The sequence below is a fragment of the Pelodiscus sinensis genome, chromosome 1 (assembly GCF_049634645.1).
Source record: "Pelodiscus sinensis isolate JC-2024 chromosome 1, ASM4963464v1, whole genome shotgun sequence".
Classification (NCBI taxonomy): Eukaryota; Metazoa; Chordata; order Testudines; family Trionychidae; genus Pelodiscus; species Pelodiscus sinensis.
The window spans coordinates 143,731,541-143,746,378 of record NC_134711.1 but is presented as its reverse complement, the minus strand read 5'-3'; the positions used below and the strand labels follow the sequence as shown (position 1 = coordinate 143,746,378).

The 14,838-nt window shown below is 44.3% G+C and overlaps 1 protein-coding gene across 2 annotated transcripts in view; it reads left to right on the top strand.

The window, feature by feature from the left end:
- The window catches only part of VANGL1 (VANGL planar cell polarity protein 1), a 63,408-nt gene that overhangs the window by 37,344 nt on the left and 11,226 nt on the right, over positions 1–14,838 (top strand). For both annotated transcript variants that reach the window (XM_075905819.1, XM_075905815.1), the window contains exon 5: positions 12,877–13,010. In XM_075905819.1, the coding sequence (XP_075761934.1) occupies positions 12,877–13,010 (134 nt within the window). The remainder of the gene's footprint in view (positions 1–12,876; positions 13,011–14,838) is intronic.

The window sequence follows — 14,838 nt, the reverse complement described above, 5'->3', positions numbered from 1 at the left end:
CATTAACCAGTTGAGATCCTTATTTAATCCCAAGATGATAGGGTTGAATTTGCAAATGAATTCCAGTTCAGATAACATGAAAGTTGAACTTACAAGTATAGAATTACATACAAAAAAACTGCATTCAAAAATCAAAGAGAGTAAAATTTTAGAGCCTTTTAAGTCCCTTCAGCCCTACTTCTTGTTCAGTGAATTGCGCAAACAAATAGGCCTTGTTTGCAGGCAGGGCCGATTAAGACCTTTAGAGGCCCCAAGCACTGAAAAGATTATGGCGTCCCCCTCTCCCCCATGTGTAATTCAAAATAAAAACAATACTATACTGTCATCTTTTTTTTTTTTTTTTTTTTTTTTTGTGCCCCTGCTTTGCTGGTGCCCTAAGCACGTGCTTAGTCTGCCTATTGGGTAATCCAGCCCTGTTTGCAGGCGATAATGCTGCCCGCTTCTTGTTCATAATGTCACCTGAAAGTGAGAACAGGTGTTCTCATGGCACTGTTGCAGTGGGCATTGCGAGATATTTATGTGCCAGATGTGCTAAAGATTCATTTGTCCCTTCATGCTTCAGTCACCATTCCAGGGAACCTACAATCATGCTGGTGATGGGTTCTGCTTGATAACAATCCAAAGTAGTGAGGACTGATGCATGTTCATTTTCATCATCTGAGACAGCAGGCTAGTCGGTATCAGAGGCAGCAGCATGGGACAGGTGGGAGCTGGTCCGCAAGGGGAGCCAGTTGAAAAATTCCATCAGAGGCAGCAGTGCGGGGAGGAGGAAGGAGAAGCAGATCCGGTGCCCATGGGGAGCCTGCTTAAAGCCGCCACCTCACAGGTACTGGTTCCCGCTCCACACGCACCCTCCCTCGCTGCCCCGATACAGAGGCTGTGGGGAAGGGGGTAGGAATGCGTGTAGTCAATAAGATTAACTGATGAGTTCCAGTTTATTGGTTAATCATGTAGTCGACTACATGGTGACATCCCTAGTGAAAATGTTCTTAAAATGAACATGTGGTGAGGCATCTGAGACTGCTGTGGCAGAATGAGTAAAACAGAGCAGGGAACATACAGTTCTCCCCAAAGAGTTCTGTCACAAATTTAATTAACACATTTTTTTAATGAGCTTCATCAGCATGAAGGCATCTCCTCTGGAATGGTGGTTGAAGCATGAAGGGGTGTAAAGATTATTTAGTAATGTCTCGAGCCTAGGAGAGGGGATTTTTGCATTCTTCCCCCATGCACTGAGTTATTACCGCCCACTTAGGGGGACATACCGGGGCACTCCACTCACCTTCTTTCCCCCCTGTCCCCCCGGAAGGCTATGTTCCCCTAACATATGCGCTCAAGAAGAAAAGAGGACGAGGACAACGAGGGACACAGAAGACCTGAGAGAGCCTTTCCCCACCAAAAGATTCTGGGCCTCCTTAAACTGCCCCGCTTCACTCCCCTAGTGATCATAGGCCTCACAATGGGGGGCACCACAGAAATCCTGACGAGGGTCAAAACTGGGGAAAGCACAGGCTTCATCCCTGGAGCGATAATATATTTTCAACCCTCTAGAATAACTGAGGACATAGATATAGGCCACAACGTGGGGCGCGCACTTACCCTAATACTACAGACTGTGTTATTACCCACAGTTTGCCTGTTGCTAAGGGGAGACTCCCTCACAACTGTTTTATAAACAACCACTCACCTGAATCCAGGGCATTGCAGGACACATTCTTTATATTCTGTTTGTAGCTCAAAATCCACTTGCTGCAATTCCCCATCTATCATCCACCAGAATCTGCATATGTAGTGGTCAACCCATGTACGGGGCACAACTTGTATATTCAGGGTGATCGGGTTCACTACTTGTGTGGGTCACTCCCACCGGGTACTTGATGTAATGCAGCAAAAGGGCATGGAATAAGCGCACTGGGCTCAGGTGGCCCATTACCGACCTTGCTCATTATGTTCCCACCTTCCCCCAACCCAAACTTGTCACTGGATTCCCTCTTCATTCCATAACTGTTAAACTTGTAATTAGAACTTGCTTTTAAACATTCTCTTAATAAAATTTGTCTATCTGGCATGTAAATACCTTGCAATGCCTGCTAGAAAGGGGCCATGAAAATGCGTATTCTCACTTTCTGGTGACATTGTAAATAAGAAGAGACAGCACTATCTCTGTAAATGTAAATAAACTTGTTTGTCTTGGCGATTGGCAGAACAAGTAGTAGGACAGAGTGGACATGTAGGCTCTGAAGTTTTACATTGTTGTGTTTGTAACCAAAAAGCCCCAATTTTTATAAGTTTCCCTTTCAGAACAAAGAGAATGCACTACAGTACGTGTGTGAGGTGAACTGAAAAATACTGTTAATTTTTACAGTGCAAATATTTATGATAAACTACACAATTTGATTTCAATTACAACTCAGAATACAATACACATGAACATTTAGAAAAACATCCTAAGTATTTAATACATTTCAATTGGTATTATAATTTAATAGTGCAATTAAAACTGTCATTAATCACGATTAATGTTTTTGAGTTAATCACATGAGTTAACTGTAATTAATTGACAGCCCTACTCTATACCACTCCCCACCTTCAGCAGCCATGGATATATGGCCAGTTTCAGAGCCATTGATTGACAGCAGCATGGTCAGGATGCTTCTATATCCTAGCTGTTTCCTGGGTGCTGCAAGGCACATAGTAGCGAGGGTCATCTAGCAAAGGGACGGAGTTGATCTCTTCATTATAGGCGCCCAAGACTGTGAGTGTCCAAGCTGCTGCCCCCCTTGGTTTGCATGCCCAGCTCCAATTTGGCACAGGTTAACCTGACCCAGGATATGCTTGCTTACTTGTTGCTGGTTTTGGCAGAGCACAACTTCTGTTTTAGGAGTAAAAATTACTTTTATTAATGTAATCAAAACAAAAAATCCTTGAATTACAGAAAAAATTGTTTTTTAAAGGTCTGAGATCATAGGCATGAGCTTCTGTTGGGCTTGGGAGTCTTTTTGGAAGAGCTGAGCACTTGGTATGGACAGCTTTCTTTGTTAGGAAACAAGAATTTGGAGGGGAGGTGTTATTTATTCATACCCCGTGCTCTTTTGGGGCCTGTCTTTGTTTTCTAGCTCTTTATCCAGTGTGCTTTGGGGGGAGTTTAATCCAAAGCTAGAAATTCTCTCTTACACTAAAATGCACTAAAATGCATTTGGGAAGTTAAAATGTATACAGTACATGACACCCTCCCCCCCCCCCCCCCCCTGTTGATGTTCTTTAGGAGCTGGTGTTTTAGGTTAGTAAGAAGCCTGAGAGAACAGGTTGTTTCTGCAACTTCTGAGGATTACTGCTAAATATTGAAACAAACTTGTTAGCTGTCAGTGCTGGTAGACAGCATGGAGGGGACAGCATTGGGCTCTGCAGAACAAGAACAGCAGTACTCAGTGGCTCATCCCTCCTGTAAGAAGACAATTGTGTGCCTCACTCCGACCTAAAGAAACCACCTCCACAGTGAAAATGACATTTACTCTCTGTCATGGTCAGTTTTTGGCACCGCTGCTAGCAAGGGGGAAACCATTAGTGGTTTGGACAGCAGGAATGGAGGCCATCACTTCACTTTTCTCATAAGCCCCCATATGTTGCATAATAACCGCTGTTCACTACAGACTGAGTCTGGGTTGAAATCACTGACTTAGGCATGAGACTCAAACTCATTTGTAATCTTCAGAGCCTTCCAGACCTCTTCTCCCAGTGCATTTTGGCAACTGTTCCTCCTCGCTTGCCTGGTGCTGAGTTATTTTTCCTAAGGCTAACTCCTGTAGCTAGCATTGATATGAGACCTCATATTTCCCCAGTAGTAGTTAGCCTGCAGGTGGTTCACTGGGATTGATTAATTCAAGCCTCCAGAGAGCACTGGTAGTGAAGGGCAGATGGGCTGACATTACTGTAAGGAAGCTGGAATGGCCAAGCTAGTTTGTGCTGCTGCTTACTGCCCCTGTGTGCACTAGGCAGGGAGATACAGTGCAGGATCCGAGTGCCTGCTGAGCCATTCATTTTGAGACATTGTGGCTCAACTTCCCAAAACCATCCTTTGGTTTAAATTGCCTTCTCTGTGCGTTGGTCAGCACTGCCCTAGCTTAGTTGATCAATTGATAAAGGAGGCCTTTCACTGCTTAGGCCTGTTTCAGCACTGGCAGTTGGTAGTTTGTTTGTTTTGTGTTTTTTCTTAATGAACAAGTTAGTCTTCTCTCTCACTCTCATAGGGACACTCAGCCACTTCACAAAACCATGGTGCAGAGACAGTCTGCATGGCATACGGGTAGCATGCTTGGCAGAATCCTAAATCTCTGATCCAGTTCCTGCTTCCTCCTGGGATTTGATCCAAGAACTGTTAGCTTTAGTGAGAACTGGCTCAAGCCTGTAACGAGAGTTGTGGACATCTGACCAGGCCTTGGTTCATTTCTCACTGGGTGTTCTTGGTGTGTGGTATTGGTGTGGCTAAGGAGAGGCAGTGACTGATTTCTTTCAGTTCCTTGTGCCAACCTCACATGTGAATTGGCATCAGTAAGATGGGCTAGCTCTTTGCTCTGTGAGCACTAACGACTTTTACATATGTATTTAAAAATCTGTTCTGCTTCTAGGTGTTATGGTAATACAAATGAATAATAACTGGACACAGAGTTGTTAGATTCTAAGACTGTGTCAGTACTCCATCTTGGAAGCATGTCTTCCAGTCGGGATAGACAGATGTGCAATAGCTCTGCTCAATCAAGCGTGCCAAAGATAGCTTGTGGCACAGGCTAGCCATCCGACTTCAGACCCATAAAGGGGGTAGGCTTGTACCCTTGCCACTGCCTCCCCGCTGTTGTTTTTAGTGTGCTAGCTTGAGCAGAGCTAGCATGTGTCTGTCTACCCAGACTGGCAATACTCTGAGGCTGCGTCTAGATTGGCATGATTTTCCGGAAAGTTTTCTGTTAAACGCATTTTCAGAACAGAGCGTCTAGATTAGCATGGACGCTTTTCTGCAAAAGCACTTTTTGCGGAAAAGTGTCCATGCCAATCTAGACGCGCTTTTCCGCAAAAAAGTCCTGATCGCCATTTTCACGATCAGGGCTTTTTTGCGGAAAACAAATCTGAGCTGTCTACACTGGCCCTTTTGTGCAAAAGCTTTGCGCAAAAGGGACTTTTGTCTGAACAGGAGCAGAATAGTATTTCTGCAAGAAGCACTGATTTCTTACAGTAAGAAGTCAGTGCTTTTGCGGAAATTCAAGCGGCCAGTGTAGACAGCTGTCAAGTTTTTCCGGAAAAGCGGCTGATTTTCTGGAAAAACTAGCCAGTCTAGACACAGCCTGATACTCCTCTGTATTGTCGATGCCTTCCAACTTTTTATCAGCAAATTTCACTAGCACATTCCTACTCTTTTGTGCCAAGCTCATTCATAAAAATATTAAATGAGATTGATCCCAAGATCAATCCACTAGTAATCTCCCTTCAGTTTGATAGTACATCTTTTAGCACAACTCGTTGCCTTCTCCCTTTTAGCCAGTTTCTTATCCACTTTACAGTTCTCACACTAATCCCCTTCTTCTCTAATTTAACAATTTCTCATGTGGTACCATGTCAAATGCTTTACTTAAAGTCCAAGTATATTAAATCTGCTGCATTTATCTTATTTAAAAATCATATATTTGGTAACGGTATGTTGCATTATCTTCCCTTTACCATTTGCCTCCATGAATTTAACAGTTCTTTCCTTCATAATTTATTTTAAAGTCTTGCATACTGCTCAGATCAGACTAACAGGTCTAATTTCTCTGGTCTGTTTTCTTTTGCTTCCTTTTTCTAAATATAGATATGACCTTAGCTATTCCATATAGTATTACACCTGAATAGATAGACTTATTAAAATCTTTGCTAACGGATGAGCAATGTTCACATGTCAGTTCTTTTAATATCCTGGGATGGAAATTATCAGGTTCCCCTGATGTTAGCACCTTAAGTTCTTCAATTTTTTTCTTCCAGATGTGATACCTTCCATTTCTATACATTTAACCATCCTGACTTACATCCCCATGTTCCATATTATCACCCTTATGGAAAATAGACGCCAAGTATTAATTTATTTTTGGGGCCATACCTAGGTTATCTTTAAACTTCTTCACATCCACACTTCATAGCAGCTTAATCTCATCCTTCTTTATTTTTCATTTATATAGCTAAAATACTTCCCTCTTGTTTATTTTAATGTCCTTGGCAAGAGCTAACTCAACTTGATTTTTAGTAATTCTCCTTTTATGAAACTTCCTTTTTAAAATGTAACTTTTTCATGCTTTTTATCACCAGTGTGGACTAAATTAAAAAAAAGACACTAACCACATTTGTGATAGACTTACAAAGACTTTTAAAAAGCATCAGATGAAAAAAACTTCTATATTTCCTGAACTTTTTAATTAAGATTCTATAAAATACCTACTGAACTGTTACCATGGCCATTTTGCAGAGCATTTTTATTAGTTTTATCTTATTAAACTTTTAACTTGACGTTCTGTGTGATGTATGCCAAAAATATTTGGGATGCTCAAAGCAGCTGAGAGAACCCTGCTATTGGAAATTTGAGTTTCCTAACTAGCTGGATATTTTTTAAACACTGTAACATTAATGTTGCATTAATATAGACCTCTTGCACTTGATTTCCTAAGCTGTCTTTTAAAGGGAGAGAAGAAACTGACATAGGAAGCAATTTCTGGAGACAGTCCAATGAATCCTTTATGTCTGTGTGAACTGTGCCACTACTACACATGCCATTAATAGAGCTGGAGGTGAAGTGTTTACAACAGGGTGGGGAATCTCAAGCCTGGGGGCCAGATGTAGCCCCTTGGCTTGTCTGCAGCCACCCCCTCCCCAATATTGGGAAGCCTGTGCTGGTTTTCCAGCCCTCTTCTCCCTCCCCTCTTCGCCCGCCACCCCACCGTGGGGCTGGACCACACAAAATTACTGGCGTGGGCCCCCCCTAGGCTCTGTTGTGCAAGAGGAATGTGGGGAGTGTCTTTCTCCTTCTCAGTCAGGGACCACACTAGCGAGGGTTTGTTTTGTTTGCTTCTCACTTGTATGTGGCTCCTGACTGGATTTTCTGTGGCTGGGGATGCCTTCCCTCTCAGGACAGGAGAAATCAAGGATTGGCAGTGTGGGTCCCCTTGCTAGCTGAAAAGATTGGTCAGCAACTTCCTGGGGTTCTGTTCCTTGTGCTTAAAGCAAACTTGCCAAATTCTAAGCTACCCCAGTGCATTTCTTGAGCAGGCTTGGTGGGCAGGGAATTCTGAGCACTTAATCTGGCCTGCAGACTTTTGCTTGACAAGAAAATGTGGTTTTCCTGTCGTTTGAAAGAACGAGACCATAACCCATGGAAACTAAAATGAAATATTGTTGCCGTTGCAATAGTCGGATGATCTTGTTTTGGCCCAGGAGTTGAACAGGGTTCTTAAGCCGTTTTTAGCATGTGTTCTCAGATCTAAACCCGTAATGCTGCTGCTGCCGCCAGCAGTCTGAAACAACTTACCCCTGCACCCTGACTGCCTCCTTAGAGAAAGGTTCAGTGGAAGAGCACAATGCCATTTTCCTCCTTTTAATCTCTGTCAATCAGCAGTGGTGAAGATTCATATGAATATGCTGATTTGGAGTTTGTGGCAGGCACAGGGAACCCAGCACCCAGTTTGTGGAGCGAGGGATAAAGGTACTGATGTTCCCAGTCCCTGCTGCCGTCCTTCCGTGAGCAGAGTCCAGTTTGTGTGGAAAATGTCATCTTCATCCTGGGTTTCCAGGGTTTGCAGCACTAAAGTTTTGGGAGCTACACACGAATACAGGGCAGTGCTGTGAGTGTCCCTGGCCTCCGTGCTTGCAGAGAGGTTTTGTGTGTGAATTTCCCTTGGGTTTTTGACACTGGGAGTAAAGATGGGGGCAAAGTTGGGGGACAATTCTGAGAAGATGGAGGAAGCTTCCTGGCCAGTTCTCATAGCCCCTCTGTTACTTTCTGGAAGCAGCGCCAGGGGACTGAGGGTAGTCCTGACCCTATGAGTGCCCAGCAGACCTTTATGTTTTAGACTGGCTGTCGATTGCCTATGCTAGACGAGCGCAGGGCAGCCCAGTGATGCCACATCTCTGTAGATACTAGCCATAGTCTTAGACTGCATATAGAGCCCATGTGCACAAAACTTCTTAGAGGAATCTGCCTCGAATGGAACTGGAACTCATAGTAAAATCCCATTAAAGTAGTTAACCGGTTTAATGTTCATTTTAAATGGTTAATCAATTAAAAGGTGACTGGTGCGGGGTGGGGGAGGTGCTATAAAGGCCATCGGCCACAGGCAGGGGCTACTCCGGGCCGGGCTGGAGCACCCTCCACCCATGGCAGGCCCTGCAGGCCCTACAGCTAGTTAACTGTAACCCGTAAGCCTTAGGGGGAAGCTTACCTACCAATTAACTGATTAACCATTCACATCCATTCACAAAATGGAATTGCATTTTGGCACCATCCTCCCTAAGCTGTCCGATGAGTGGGTGTGTTCCTGAGCTTTTCCTTGAGTATCCAGAGCAGAGTTTCCCCGGTTCCTACTTCTGCCTGATCTCCGTATCGTGTGACTGTAGTGCACAGAGCTCGTCTGTTCTCAGTTACCTCACCCCAGTTTCAGTGAATTGTGCCAGATTGTAGAGCACTTGAAAACTTAAAAGTAGGTCATGTGGGGGAGAAACTTTCTCTCAGGAACAAATGGCTCCTCCAGCACTATCCACGGCTTTCAACGGGCACAGGAGTTGTCAGGCCCAACTGTGCTCACATGTGGATTATAGATACTTTGTTTAGAGCTGACTCTTCAGAAACTTTTGCTCAACCTTACCCCTGGTGCTGCAAAGGAGCATAAGGACTCAGTGATTAAAAGTCTACCTCTGCTTCTCTGGGCGCTATGGATTGCTGCGGACCTGAATTGGACATAAGTGCTGGGATAGCATTTCCTGCCTTCTGCAGAGCCTCAAAGAAGAATCTTCTCCTTGAAAAGAGACGTCAGTCACTGCGTGATTAAGTCCGTCAACTGATGCCAAGATTAAGGCCATTTTGGCTTCCAAGTTGCAAAGCATTCCGCCCTCTCCTCTAGCTGAAATCACATTTTAGCAACAAGTTTCAAGTGTGGCTGCTCTTGAGGTACCTGTGGCAGGAGGGGGAAGTGTGGAAACAGTTTCACACAACCAGTCCATCCTCCGGGGGAACATTGTAAAACATAATTCGTTACTGTTTGTAAAGGGCTTTGCAATCCTCAGAAGCAAGATGCTGCTATAGTAGTGTTCTTCTGTTACATCTGCTTATTGGCTTCCCCTATGCGCAGCGTGCTCCAAGATGACCCCCTTACTGATTTCACATCACAGTATCCAGGACCTTGTCTATATTTGGAATACCCTGGTTTTACTGGGGCCACAGCCTAAATGGTAAGTAACTTCTGCCTTGCCCGAGCAGTGATTTGAAGTTGAGCTGATATTGTAAAACACTTTGAAACTCTTGGTGAGGGTTACTTTATGCTGTAGTATGTTGGCATGTTAGAGTGTGCTTTATCTTGCAGCCCAGTGAGGAGCAACCTAGGCTAGTGAGTGAACCACATGAGGGGTCACATCACTGTTATAACCAAGATGATTTCCCAGGATTGGGTAGTTGTGCCAACTGTGCGTGCATACCTAGAATTTGCAGGGTGTGCCGATTGAAGCGTAGCGGCGCATTGGACGCAGAGGGAGCACACGGCTTTCACAGTCAGCAATTGTGTGCAGTCAGTATGCTCCTCCTTTCTTGCTTTACGTGTGTATCACTTTAGCTGTGCTAGTAGGAAAAAAAACCACACAGACAGAAACCAGGGGAATTTGGCAGCCCTGCGCATGGGCAGCAGTTAACAAAATGTCTCTTTGGCCACACCCAAACCCCTGATGGACTGCATGCCGCCCTTGAGCCACAGTCTGTCCACCACCCTTGTAGCCTGTTCTGGTGGCTGCTGTTATATGTAGGGTCCGGGTGAGGCTTCCCACTGCAACCACCCGAGTGGGTCGTTTCAGTTACAGCGCGCAGAAAGTTTCAGCCCAGCCCTTTATTTTAATTGGAAAGGGGAGGAAAGTTAACTTGCAGGGGTGCCGCATGAAGTGTTACCAGCTGTCACAGGGATGAGCTCCCTGGAGAGATGCTCTGTCAGGAAAACCTCAGCACACGAGGGCCTGGGAACCTAGCCAGTGTCCATTTGCGCTAGAGTCCATGGAGTGTGGGCGGAGAGGAGAGGGTTCTCTGCAGCAGCCACTGTTCTGTGCATTACTAAAGCAGCAGCAGTATAACTGGTCTGCAGCAGAAAGTCCCAGAGAACGTGGAATCCGAGCTGAATTTTATGTGTCTAGTGAGCATTTTACTGTAGGCAGTTCACTTACCCATTCTAAGGCTTTTGATCCACTTAGGGCTGCACTAGACCCTGCATCTTGCACTGAATACATTTGTCCATGTCGTCCCGCCTTCTCATTTGCACAAATGCATTCCTTCTCTGTGCCCTTTCTCCCCAGCTGTGGGAAGGGATGGCTGTGTGTTTGGGGTGGGGGATCCGTGTTGTTTTATAGCTTGTAATGTAGAACAGCAGAAGATGTCCAACTGCACAGTGGCGGGGAATGCTCCCTCTTGATGTGGGTAGAAAGGCTGAGCAATACAGCCCAGAGGCTCTGATTCAACCACTGGCTCACTCTTCTAGTTATTGTAATCCTTCTAATTTTCTAAACTGTGCTGTTGGTGTCTTTAAAAAATTATAGAGAATTTGGCTTTAAAACAAACAACAAAGGCCCTACAAATAACATTCTAGCTGTTTCCTAATTGGATGCCCATGTGACTATATGAGAGTCAGAATTAGGCTGATAGGACATAGAAAACCATAAAACTTTAAACATGGTCTGTACCAATTGTGGAGTCAGGAGGGACCTGTAGTTGAACAGGCTTCACTGACGGGGATATTTTATTGGTGTCCATGTAGAAAGGGACCCGTCCGAAAGTGGCAAGCACCCGCCTTCTGAAAATCCAGCTCCTTTCAGGTGTCTCGAGTTGGACTTCTGAGAATTGAGTCTAAAAATCACTATTCACTTTGAAAATTTAACCCTGAAAATCTACACAGATAAGGAAAGTAAGTTAGCTGTTTGGGTTGTGCCCATGATGCCATCTACATGATGCCATCTACACGTTCTGTTAGTCTCTAAGGTACTGCAAGACTGTAGTTTTTATAGTTTTTTCAGTTACTGACTTACCACGGGTCCCCCTCTGAGACTTTGGAAACAATGAAGAAGGCCACAATGAAAGAGGCATAGCTTGCTCTTCACATTACTCCTCTAACCCTTGGTAGTCGAACGGGCATCTGGATTTTGGCTTTGTCAGGAAGACTGTCTATTATGGAGTCTCAGAATAGCGTAGTTTTTATCAACATTAAACACAGCATAAGTAACTTTTCATTACTTAACCAGTTTCGTGCAGCGAGTCAGTGGTAGAGGCGAGACTAAAAATCCAGCTGTTGTTTCTTGAGTCATACCAGCCTGAAGTTCTTGGCGGGTTCCCCTCAGAAGAAATCACCACTGACAGTCTGCTGAAGGAGATGCTCGGGAAAGCAGAGCTGTGTGGTGGGAGCTAATTTGTAGTGCATCTCCCTGCACGGTGCCTGATTTAACCCTAGGCCTTGGCTCTTTTTGAAACACTTCAGCTTTGAATGTCTTTGAACAATGCCTGTCTTTATATTTGCTTGACAAGCTGATTATGAGGAAAAGAAATCTTATAACTGAGCACTTTTGTGTTTGTTTTGCTCGTGTTGGCTGCGATTTTAGGAGTAGAAGCCAACTCAGAGGAGGTGACACTGTTTTATGTCCCTGCCCATGTGTGGGATGTAATCAGAAATTGTGAGTGTTGCTAATGCAGTGAGATTACCTCAGGCTATGATCTTATCTGATCTCATAAGCTGTGAAGATTGCGCCATGTCCGTACTTGGAGGGCGTGGGAGACATCTCAGGAAATTAGGTGCTGCAAGAAGTGGTGTGGATTGGAGGATTTAGAAGGGAAAGCATCAGTCAGTACTGAACCAGTGCCTCCACCTAAGGGGCAGGCTGGCTAGCTAACATGCTAGTACAATAGTGATAGAAATGTAGCCGTGTTAGTCTGGTGCAGCTGAAACAAAATACAGGACTATGTAGCACTTTAAAGACTAACAAGATGGTTTATTAGGTGATGAGCTTTCGAGGGCCAGACCCACCTCCTCATCAAATAGTGGAAGAAAATTGTCATAACCATATATACCAAAGGATACAATTAAAAAAAATGGACACATGTGAAAAGGACAAATCAAATTTCAGAACAGATGATGGGCGGGGGGGGGAGGTAAATGTCTGTGAGTTAATGATATTAGAGGTGATAACTGGGGAAGCTATCTTTGTAATGATAATTAATGTCTTTGTTTAAGCTTAGGTGTAAAGTGTCGAATTTAAGCATGCATGACAGTTCAGAGGATTCTTTAGAATGCTAGTACTGCATTCTAAGTTCTGGTCTAGGCAAGGCCAAAGTGAGATGAGCTATTGTTCCAGGCTGTCTGCAGATTTGAATACGATCCTGTGTCTGTTTATACCCTGTTTGCATTTAAGAAGCTTGTCTTAGCAACTGTAAGACAAACACTTTGCGCAAAATTGAAACCCTGGTGCTCAGTTCTACCAATAGTGGAATGTGACAGATTTGCCAGTTGTAGAATTGCATAGTACACAGTGCCATGACATTAATCATCTGTTTCCAATTAACATTGTTATCTGTGTTCCTCTATCAAATGTTGTCTGTTTTAGAAATGTTTTATTGCCTTTTCTTTCTAGCATCCAGCGAGCTGCCTTGGTGGTTTTGGAAAACTACTACAGAGATTTCACCGTCTATAATCCGAGCTTGTTACTGGCCTCCAAGTCCCGCGCGGCCAAACACATGGCTGGCCTGAAAGTCTACAATGTGGATGGTAGGTGAGGTGGAATAGTTGCTGAAATCGATGTAGGGTTGGTGGAGAAAAGAACAGGCCTTGTATTTCTTTGTTCCAGGCACATGCCTACCACCTCACCATCCATGAGTCTTATCTCTTGTTAGCAGTCCTCCTCACAGTGCTGAGTAGGTTGGTCCCAAATCATATCCGACTACCAAAACACAATAGAACTTTGTCTTGGCTAGGGAAAGTAGTTAAGTTTAGGTCAGGTTTAGCTAGTAAGTATTAACTTAAATGTGCTCACACTCTCTAGTTGACACACAGCCTGGGTGAGTATGGTGTTTTATAGGTATATATACAGAGTCCCTGAGACACGTGGAGTGTCCTGCAAAACTTTGGGAGTTTAGGGTTTATCTTCAATTTAAAGGGTTTCTTTTTCATAATAGACGTAATTAAACCTTTTAAAAACCCTGTATGGCCCCTCTGAACCTGATTTAAACCGAATATGAATCACCTCATTTAATCTAAATTAGCTAGGTTTAAACAAGCCTAAATTGTGTCAGGACACCCATAGCCTTGATAAAATCAGGTGTTCCAGTAATTGGGTAGCTTCAGTTCTTTGGGAAAGCTTTTAAACTCTAAAGGGTTGATGCTAAAATACAAAGGAGAGAGGCTGTCCCTGGAAACCCAGTCAACCTTAATCTGACAGGAGTTGGGAAAATCAGGGCTGCGTTGCACATGAGTGGATTAGCACTGAAAGGCTTTGCCACAGGGTGTGTTCAGAGCGGATTTGACTTTGCAGAAAGTAGCTATTTTGCACACACAGCAGGAATGTGTGAGATGAATCTAAGCCTTCTGCCCTGTCTTTCACACAATGCCTGTAGGTCAGTGATCTCCATTCTTTTTAAGAAGATCACTTTTTGAATTTAAGTGCAATCCAGGATCTACTTCAACCTAAACATCCTTGCCCCACCTCCTTCATGCCCCTTCTCTGAGGCCCTGCCCCTGCTCACTCCTCCTCCCTTCCTTCTTCCCTCCTCCCCATCCTCCCTCCCTTTCACCAGGCAGAGGCAGAGGGTTTCGGTGCAGGCTCTGGTCTTGGGCTAAGGAATTTGGAGTGTGGGAGGGGCTCTCAGTTGAGTCTGGGACAGGAAGTTGGGGTGCAGGAAGGGGTTCAGGGTACAAGCTCTGTGAGCTAGCATAGTTTAAAGTCTTGTTAGAACTCGAGTAGATAAAAGCAAGCTAGGCATCTGTGTGGGATGTTTTTTCAGCTCCAAAATCTTGCTGTCTGGCCAGAGCTGGAAACACATGCTTTGTGCCATTGGATAGTAGGAACTCTTGACTTTCCAGTGGCATAAAGCATTTATTTCTGGCATTAGTGGCTTCTAACACAGCATCTTACAATAATTGCCAATTCCTTGGCGTCTTAGTACTTCTTGGCTTTATTTCCATAATGAATATAAGGGTTTTAGCCATTGTAAACTACTGTGCGATCCCAGAATTTGCAAAGGTTTTGAATAGTTTCCCTTGCTATGCAGCAGGATTTTTTTAATGCACACTGAACTCTGTGGCACAGAAGCATGTCCTTTAGTAGAATTCCCGTGGATTTACTAAGGGGACTGTGTAGCTCCAGCCAGGACTCTTTTGGCAGTAGCACAATCTGTCTCGCATGCTCGCCGCGTGAGAGGACAGTAATGCTGTTAAGACCCCTAATTTGTTGGCAGTCATTGAGTTTGGTGTTACAGCAGCCAAGGGGGGGGGGAAGGTCTTGCTTAAGTTCCTATTGTACTGGCAACATGGGAGCTTTTCCAAAGGCTGTATTTTCATCACCATGCTTGATGAATCAGTATTAATAACCCCTAAACCA